Source organism: Triticum aestivum, chromosome 7B (assembly GCF_018294505.1).
Source record: "Triticum aestivum cultivar Chinese Spring chromosome 7B, IWGSC CS RefSeq v2.1, whole genome shotgun sequence".
Taxonomy (NCBI): domain Eukaryota; kingdom Viridiplantae; phylum Streptophyta; class Magnoliopsida; order Poales; family Poaceae; genus Triticum; species Triticum aestivum.
Window position 1 is genome coordinate 108,274,858 of NC_057813.1, and position 9,900 is coordinate 108,284,757.

At 46.1% G+C, this 9,900-nt stretch overlaps 2 protein-coding genes across 2 annotated transcripts; both read right to left on the bottom strand.

Moving 5' to 3' along the window:
• Window positions 1-3,803: 3,803 nt before the first annotated feature.
• LOC123157729 (uncharacterized) lies at window positions 3,804-5,473 on the bottom strand. The gene is made up of 2 exons (XM_044575959.1): window positions 5,422-5,473; window positions 3,804-5,249 (listed from the first exon to the last, which is right to left on the bottom strand). Exons 1-2 carry the CDS (start codon window positions 5,471-5,473, stop codon window positions 4,075-4,077), a joined length of 1,227 nt encoding a protein of 408 aa, XP_044431894.1. The 3' UTR covers window positions 3,804-4,074.
• A 581-nt stretch (window positions 5,474-6,054) lies between these two features.
• LOC123161305 (uncharacterized) lies at window positions 6,055-8,941 on the bottom strand. The gene is made up of 2 exons (XM_044579145.1): window positions 8,739-8,941; window positions 6,055-7,400 (listed from the first exon to the last, which is right to left on the bottom strand). The coding sequence occupies exon 2, from the start codon at window positions 7,390-7,392 to the stop codon at window positions 6,226-6,228; it is 1,167 nt and encodes a 388-aa protein (XP_044435080.1). The 5' UTR covers window positions 7,393-7,400; window positions 8,739-8,941; the 3' UTR covers window positions 6,055-6,225.
• Between the last annotated feature and the right edge of the window lie 959 nt (window positions 8,942-9,900).

Consider the following 9,900-nt stretch of genomic DNA (forward strand, 5'->3'; position numbering starts at 1 on the left):
AACTAGATATGAGCAAGTCTTCATTGGCATGCAAGTACTACTTTTACATTGTCATGACAGGAACAATTAATTTGACATGTATCATTGGTACTGCTAAAACATTTCGTTCATGTTTCAACAATTTTGGTGAAGACCACTTCATATGTATTTTGCATATATGAATCATCTCCTGTTGCTTTCTAAGATGTTAGTTCTTTCAGTTCTAGCCCTTCTATCTTTAATTCCTGGCTGCTGGACTACCTGCAGGACAACGTGTTCATCTGCGGCAGCTCTCTCAGTAGCAGTCCGTCCGCGATGCGCTCCGCAGCGTCTTCGTCGGGCACAACGAGATCCTCAACGTCTGGAAGTAAGTCGCCGGCCATCTGTTTCCTGATGAATTTTCTTTCTAGCTCAATGTGATCGGATCTGACTAGTACGTTCAGATTTGCTCTTGTTTTCTTTTCAAATAGTACTAGTAGTCTATATTCCAGCTGTGCGACTACCTGTAGCCACTTGAACCGATGAGAATTCTTCAAGCCTACCTATAGCCACTTGAACAGATGTCTATCTCAGATCTGCTCATCTAAAAAATCCAAGTGGAGTAGTATACTGGTAGTATAGTATAATAACATTATCAAAAGGTAAATGCCCTGATTATTTAGCCCTGTCAGATAAATACTCGTCGAAAGTGGGCTCCTATCAAAATTCATTTTCATTAGAATCTTACTCATACAATATTCACACCATGTAATTCTGGAAATATATGCTCATATCTAGTTCTGCATAAAAAATGACAGTATTGACATGTTATAAATAGTTTGTTTGTCTTTCTATTTATTTTGTTACATTTGCCAGGGATAAAGTGAAGAAAAAGAAGAAAAGATTACTAGAAGATTAGTTTTAGGATTTTCTTTTATTTCCTTGCAATTTTCCTTTTATTGGATACTTGTAAAGACATTGTAATATTCTTACTATAATAAAAATTGTGATTCTATTTCATTTTTTGTTTTTAAATTATTTTTCCTTATAGGTTGTTTTCTGTAAATTTGGATTTTTTTTGTTTTCCAAATACATTACTAGCGGCGCATTTAAGCCCTTACTAGTGGCGCACCTTCCTTTATTACTAGTGGCGCACCTATAAGGCTATTAGTGGCGCACTTGGAGGGAATACCAGTGGAGCACCGAATGGTATACTAATGGCGCACTACATGGTGCGCCATTAGTATATAATACTAGTGGCGTGGTACTAGTGGCGCACCAGTAGTGCGCCATTAGTAGGCAAAACTGGTGCGCACTAGTAGGCCTTTTCCTAGTAGTGACTGGCTTACCCCCTCTCCCTTCGCCCCCTCCGACAAAACAATAGTCCAGTTGCAAGCATGTTGGGGGACATGCAGTTGCGGTCGGGTGCGGCACTTGCAGTTGCGGGGCTGTTGTCGGGCTTGCAACTGGCCCACCCTCTCTACCGGCGCCCCCTTCGACAGAAAAAGAGTCCAATTGTGGTCGGGTAAGAAGACATGCAGTTGTGGTCGAGGGTGACACTTGCAGTTAAACTGGTCCGCCCTCTCTCCCGCCGCCCCCTCCGACAAAACAAAAGCTCAGTTGCAAGCATGTTGAGGGGCATGCAGTTTCGGTCGGGTGTGGCACTTGCAGTTGCGGGGCTGTTGTCAGGCTTGCAACTGGCCAACCCCCTCCGACACAACAAAAGAGTCCAGTTGGGGTTGGTTAGAAGACATGCAGTTGCGGTCGGCTGCTACACTTACAGTTGCATGCCTAGAGTCGGACATGCAACTGGCCCGCCCTCTCTTCCGCCGCCCCCTCCGACAAAAGAAAGTCTAGTTGCAACCATGTTTGGGGACATGCAGTTGTGATCGGGTGCGGCACTTGCAGTTGCGGGGTTGTTGTCGGGCTTGCAACTCGCCCGCCCCCTTTATCAGCACCCCCTCCGACAGAACAAAGAAGTCTAGTTGCGGTCGGGGTAGAAGACATGCAGTTGCGGTCGGGTGCGACACTTGCAATTGCATGCCTAGAGTCGGACATGCAACTAGTCTGCCCCCTCTTCCGCCGCCTCCTCCGACAAAAGAAAGTCTGGTTGCAACCATGTTCAGGGATATGCAGTTGTTGTCGGGTGCGGCACTTACAGTTGCGGGGTTGTTGTTGGGCTTGCAACTGGCCCGCCTCCTACGACAGAACAAAAAAGTCCAGTTGCGGGTCGGTTAGAAGACATGCAACTACTCAAACCAAAAAACAAAAAAAAAAGACTAAAAATAGAGCGGATAATAACATAGATAAATTACTCCATCAGCAGCGTCACCCATCGACGGGAGCACATATATCTACCCGTTCCCCTCTGAATCGTGCCCAAAAACAAACAAAAAAGAAAACGAGAAAAAGACTCATCGACCACCTACGTACTAAGCCCAACAAATACTCCCTAGCCCTACAGAACCAAGGCCGGTGGGGCCAAAGGAAAAAAGGCAAACGGGCTGGACAAAGAGCGTTACACAGGCCGAAGGGTAAAACAGTCGACTGACACTTCACTATTTCTCAGTCGACTGAGAAATAACAGAACCGATATACGAAAGAATCAGGGCTAGCCTCTTTTTCTTCGGGAGTACCTAGAACTCATCTAAATGAGACGTAATTTGGTCTCATTCACCTGGAAAATAAAAACGGATACACCCCATCTCAGCACACACGCATCTTATAGCATCATATCATGACCAAAAGATCATTCTCGTTTAAAATTGTACTCACGTTGATGTCTCCATACCACTTCATATCCTACATAGGGCACTAAAATCGTTCTTGATGGCTCGTATTCAACATGCGCAATTTGCATCGATGCCTTCCATGTCGGAGAAGATGCTCTGTCTAAGCCATAGTCTTCACATGCTTTATCTCCATACCATGTCAGATCTTTCACGCGACACTGACATCGATCCTTCAACGGGCACCATATGCATAGAAAATTTCATGGTAGGGAACATTGTGCTTCTGTCTACCAACTACTTTCATCAGCATTGCGTGCGATAGATGGTGACCCAAAACCTTCTCCGTTGCCAGTTGTGCAAACAATTACCAGGGTAGTCATGTTATAAACATCGGATGTTGGACCGTGGTCACATGTTGCAAGGGGTAGTCAATAGTTTAGGTTGAAGCATTCTGCCGTATCATCTATAGACATTATCATGGAAAATTTGTACAGTGTATTTTCTTTTCATATGACTATAAAAAGAAACCGATGGTTGCATGAACCACATAATCTTTGATCTACAACTAAATTATAACTATAACTTTGTAATCGATCATGCTGCTTATTTGCCACAACAAACAAATTTGCATAACTAGTTTAGTTAGATTAATCTACTCCGGATCTTATATGTCCCCCGTATTTGGTAATGAGCACATCTTATATGATGCTAAGTTGCAAATTAATATGTGTTCTAAATTTTGTTTGCGAACTAATATTGATATCATCCTGGCAACTTAATCTAATCATGCAAAGTCAGTTCTTATGCACATTCGGATCGAGTTTGAGTAACATGTGTAAAGATAAGTTTCATGCTTAGGAACCTCAAACTTGACAATGATTACACCAACATTATGCGGCATTTGATTACTGAGGTTTTAATCCGAGAGATGCTGAAATTTCAAATTGGTCGCTAGTTCTGACTTCTGACAGAAACTATCAAATTTCACCATGATCCATCATTAATTGGACATCAATAAACCAGCTATGCAAACATACCAATATGAACTCCATGGATTTTGATGACATAGCTCAGCGAGTGAAACCCCACTAAAATCTTTCAGTTGACCTCCTGAACTACCAATAAATATCTGAAATGCCCCATATCTGTAAATGATTTTTGACATACCTTGCTTTTGTGGGTCTGCTTGTTGCACAAGATCTACACCCTCCTTGTGCAGATTTGCAGCTTGTAGTTTTGGACTCAATATCATATTCCCGTACCACACAGAAGATGATTTCTTCAGCCTCGACCATGTGCTTTATAGAAGAATAATAGAAGTGTCCAAGAAAAACATCTTATTCGAAAACCTAATTATAGTACCGCCTTAACTATATAGCCTAACTCAAGTCTCTAGGAAAAGCCAAGTCGGAGACCATGGTCCGTCGCCGGCAGCGGGCGCCGCCACAGCCTTCGACGGCAACGGCGTCACTGTCTGATCTGCCATGTTATACACGCCAGAGTCTAGAAAGGGGTTCTCACAGATTTCCTCTTCGGATTCAGAGATGTCTGTATCTGTGTGATCCTCGTTTACAAAGTAGATGCAATCTTCTCGAGCTCCGACACCGCTAGATTGATCCCCGGCGGAGAGAGACTGCGAGCAGCCTTCGCTGACAAAAAGCGCGCGCCCCATCAACGTATCGACCTCGGTCCAGAGTCCACATCCGCTGCTCAGCTCCGTTGCCGCGAAGACCTTGAAGAGACGAGTCCGCTTCTCAATCCCTGAGTCTACCGGGAACATCGGCGGCTGGTAGATCCTTCGTTCCACCATCAGCAGCCGGTCGCCGGAGACGACGAGATAGTTCCGCTGCACGTACATGTCCGTCGCGTAAGCATTAAACGATTCGTGCCCGTGGAATCGGGTACCGGGGATGGCTGTCTGCTCGCGGCCGTCGTCCAGGACACGGAGCTCATGCTGCTGTCCGTATTCCTCGTCTTGTGTGTCGAGGAGGACGTAGAGCTTTCCTTTGAAGAGCGCGATGTCGCTGACGAAGCTGTCTTCAGGCGCCGTCCACTCCGTCGTGGAGCAACTCGTGGTGTCCCATGGCTGCCCACGTATGGAGATGATGACTTTCGTGGTCGTGGAGCTGTTGATGCTGAGCTTTTTGGAGTCCACCAGGGCGGCGACGAGGTGATCGGACATTAACACCTTCCGGACGGTCGGGTTTTCTCGGAACCAGTCGCCGGCCTCAGGGACAGGGGTCGTCATTACCGGAGAAGGGTTCATCAGGCAGCACTTGTTGTCGCCGTGCACGAGGAAGAGCGCGCTGCCGGTGGAGACTCGGCTCGAGGCGTCGTCCGCGACGGGCAGGCGGTGCACGGCGCCGTCGGGGAGGCTGAGGAAGGTGCCATCGCAGAGGGCGAGCCACGGGAGCAGCGTGGGTAGCGGACGCAGCAGCCGCGCGCTGGAGCGCCATGGGCGGCAGACGGCGGCGAGGCGGACGCGGTCGGCGTGCGACGGCAGCCGCGAGAGCACGACCCCCAACATCTCCGGCTGGAGATCCGGCCATGGGACCAGGTCTCATATAAAGCAGGTGAGACCCGTCTTGATGGATGACATATGGCATTCACAAATCACAAAGCATCTAATCTGTTCCCCCCTGATTTCAGATGGGGTGGGGTAAATGCTTTGTGATTTATGAATGTCACGTGTCATTTATCAGGATGGGTCTCACCTGCTAATCCGTGAGACCTGGTCTCATAGAATTTTTTTCCCCGCCGCAAGAGCCTCCCGACGCGGCCATCGTCGTGGCCTCGTGGGATACGTCCTCTTTAAACAGAGCGATCGATCTGAGGGCGAGTCCGTCCCAATATACCTACCATACTACTATGTGAAAGAAGATCTCGTAACTCATTCCGGATCCCATCGATCCCGTTTTTCTCGTTGGATTTTCTGTTGAGACCAGGCTATGCACGAAAGAATCAAAGAAGAAATTGTATGGATCTTGATGTAGGATCTTTATGAATATAAGTCTTTCAGTTGACTGAGACGTAGCAAGACTGATCAGAGAACGAAATCCAAGCGTCAGCTTCACCTCACCGTCGTCGTCTTCAGCAAAGGTTGATGCGGCGGTGCTGCCAAGAAATCGCTCCTGTAGCTGTATGCTAACAGTACAGTACCAAATTCTTCCAACTTTTCAGAACAGAAACGCGGTACATCATTATCTTCGTGGCCTATCATCAACACGGTGCTCTCCTCACAGTGAACATGATCTAGGAGATTCCTTGAGTTTTTTCACCAGAGGAAAAAAGTTTGTTCATGTAAAGGTAATATCCACTCAGACAATAGACCAAGTTGCTATAATAAAAGACTTGAACGTTCGAATATTTCCCATTATTAAGATTATACATAGGATTTAAGTACACACAAACGTACCAACTGAGATCACAGGTCACTGGGATAAACATAAGCAGAATTGGTTGGTCCCAAAGTTGTAGCAGAGCAAGTTGGGAGTACGCATGAGGATTCCAAGCAGAACAAACATTGCTTCGTTGATCACATAGCTGCCGAAGGGAAAACCCATGCCGGACGCCACTGCCCAACACGCTCTAGCGGCACAGCTGCTGTCTCTGACATCAATGGTGTGATCATCCCATTCCTGACGTTGTATACACCGGAGTCGCGAAGAGGATTTGCAGAAGAGCTCGGCAAGGGATAGTCACACATGAAGTAGATGCAATCCTCTTGGTATTCACTGCATTCTGCAGGGGGCAGGGACTTGGAGCCATGTTGGCCAAGAAAGAGTGCATGGCCACCCAAATCATGGACCCTTCTCCATCGACGACGGGGGCTGCTCTGCAAATCTGCCTCAAAGACCTCAAGTGCAGCCGTGCGTTTATCTTCAAAGCCATCGTCACTTGCAGAAATGTTCACCCGGTGAATCCATCGTGTCACCATCAACAGTCTACCACCACATTCAACTAGATACTCCCTTATAGTAAATGGATCCCCTGGGGCCAAGGGTTGAGGAACTAAACTTAAATCACCCAAAGAGTCAATTATGCTCTCGAAGGATGAAATAACAAGGTCATCGTCCAGCTCAAATATCAAAAGCTGGCCAACTCCGCTCAACGCGTACAACTTTCCATCAAAGAATGCAATATCTGAAAGTCTAGTTATTGGATACCTGTCACCTCTGAGTGAGTCAGTGGCGATTGGGGGCTGGCTAATGCAAAGTGTGCGGCAATTAGAATCATCCATGATTAGCGCAGCAACCAAGGAATTGGGTGATGAGTCCAGCGGTGAGGGCACCACCAACTTATAGAAAATTGGCTTAAATCTGGAGCAGGGACCTATCACACGCTTCCATTCTCTGGCTAGCTTAGGAAGCTCCAGCGTGGTATTGGAGAAAGGGTTCATCAATGAGCATACATCATCATTGTGCGTGAGAAATAGCCAGTTGTCAATGGAGCCTTGGCAACAAGCGCCTTCTGGTATAGGCATGCGGTGAATTTCACCACCAGGAATGTTGAGGAAGGTGCCATCGGGGAGAGTGAGCCATGGGAATGGGAGGGGAAGGTGCTGCTCCAAACTATTAGAGCGCCATGGTTGACATACTGCTCTCAGACGAACACGATCAGCCAGGACGGGGAGGCGCTTGAGGATAAGGCCCAGGAGTTCCGACTGAAGATCTGACCAAGGCCGAGACTGTGGAGCCTCCATGATGCAGTCTACAGAAATGTCATCAGACTCATAGTAAAAACACAGTAAAAAAATGCAACTAGCAATACATATGTTTGCACTATTTCTCTATCAAAGGCTATCAGCTCAACTTATTAGAAAGCTCAGGAAGTTCAACGTATTCCTTTGGTGGAAGCATTCATTCATTTGATTCAAATGGATGGAGCAAAACAAAAATGCAGGAACCCGTTGAAATAGGACAGTTTCCTTTGGTGGCACTATTCACTCATTTGATGAAATGAACAGAGCAAAACAGAAATAGAGGAAAATTTCCTCTGATACCAGTTTTAAGTTAAACTCGGTAATATTACAATCCACTCAGATCTCTTTGCTATAATTTCTATGATTTCACTGGTGTATTACGTTTCTGTATGTTTTATCCCCGTTAAAGTGTGAATCAAACACCCAAGTTCACAAAAGTACAGTGTTTCCCAATCCTCTGTTTTGTGCATGTATTCCTGTCAATTTCAATTCATATGTTGTTCCTATCTCCATATGTGCAGAATTATGTGAATCAAAGAGGCTATAACTAGTACAACTACATTCGAAGTACCACGTAGTCATGTACTCAGCGCAGTACACAGTACAACAGCTGCAGGGCCACATATTTGTCATGGTAAAGTAACAACTGTGACTAAGCTTATGCTTGTTTTAGAGTATGAATATTTCTTTTTATTGGATAAAGTGGCGGCGCATGACTAAAACTGAAAGAGGATCATGTGATTCCTTTCCTGTAACTAGAAATCCCAACATAGCAACATGAGTATGCGAAACGTGAAGGAATTGTGCTGTCAGTTCATCATGTGAAACATAGATCGCCTAGTGATAGCACGCCGTCGACTTTAATTAAAATTTGTTTACATGGAAGGCCAGAGGGCATTCTATCTATTAAGTAAAATGTGTAGAAAAAGAAGTGTCGTGCCATCTTATTCAAGGAATACAGGCTGAAACTTAGGTTGTGCATCAGAGATACGTTTATTACTGAATATCTGTGGTTCCACATCAGACCGAAACTCCAGGAACAAGCTTAGATCGATTGGTCCATTTTCTTCCCGAAGGACATGCAGAAACAGTGAAAAGTGCGCATCTGAACCAAGCATATATGCCTAATCATTTGTGCCAATCATAAATCCACTAAAATAAACAATTTTGTTAGGTAAAATAGCAATCTTCGAAAGAGCACCATTTAAGAACTTGTAGTTTACACCAGGTGAATACTACATCACCAAGCATAGATTAGATATACTAAAAGAAACAGGGTTGGTCAATGAACCATAGCCGTAAAAATTACATAGGCAGATAGAGGAGGCAAGGAGAAAGGGCCTCACTCTTGACTCTTGAGGGCCTGGTCGTCGATAGGGGAGGGTGGCGACCCGATTCGGTCGCCCGCAGTTGAACAGAACAGTCTCCGGCGGCTTGGGAATCTCAGGCGGCGCTCACATTGGCGAGGAGCTAGGGTTCGGAACCTGTTCGGAAGGGGAAGAAGACCTGGGTTCGCATTTTATCCTGGAATTTCAAGATGATATGCCGGCTCAGTCTCTTAGAGGTGCTTATTAAGGGTAGGAAGGGCGTGTGTACATTCATAGGGATCAGTGTATGCACGTTTATATGAGCGCTTGCGTCCGTACTGTGCTAAAAACACACACATCTAAACTAGACATGGGCATGGTCCAACCCGACCCAAAGTTCGGCATCTGGGTTGGGCTTGGGTTAAGCTTTTTCGCCACAAGTTCGTCCGAAAAGCATGGAAAAAGCCTGGAAGGACTAAAATATAGTGCTTTTATATAAAATTTAGTTATAAGTTTATTTCATATGCCCAAAAAATTAAAGTGATTTGGAAAAGTCGTTGTTTATGTGCTCGCCCGACTCAGACATGGTATTTCCCAGACTAGGCTTTGTTAAGCGGGCCCAATTCGGGGTACGATCAAGTCTAGTCTAAACCATAATGGTTTGACAAAGAAGTGGGCCCCGCCGGTTAGCAACCCGAGCCACGTATAAGGTTGGTTTCACATTGTTCTATCTCTGTATGTCGTAGGAGATAGGACCGGTTACGGGAATTTTGTCGGAATTGGCATCGTCGACGATCTAGAGGGTCTTTGTAGGAGTGGGTGGTAGCGTCGTGACCGGGCTTGTTGGCTATCGTTGGTGAGATGTTGCATGGATGGGAGCTCGGGAGGGGTCCCTGGTTTTATATACGGTTGCTACTGATGATGTGGCAGAACAATGGCCAGCATTCAAGCATGCTAGGCGATGATCAACCAGAGAAGGGTCTCATGGTGAGTCTGTTGGTTGTCGATGGCGTGCTGGTGCACGAAGCAAAGCTCGGGAGAGGTACTCACAACGGGTGTCGTCGTGGACTAGCTCGAGCTTGGACCTGCCTTGAGCAAGGCAAGATGGGGAGTAGAGAGGTGGGCGGTAGGTTGAGGGAGTTTCATGGTGTTAGGGCTAGGTCCATGTCGCACATAAGGAGGTGGTCAAACACGAAAGAGG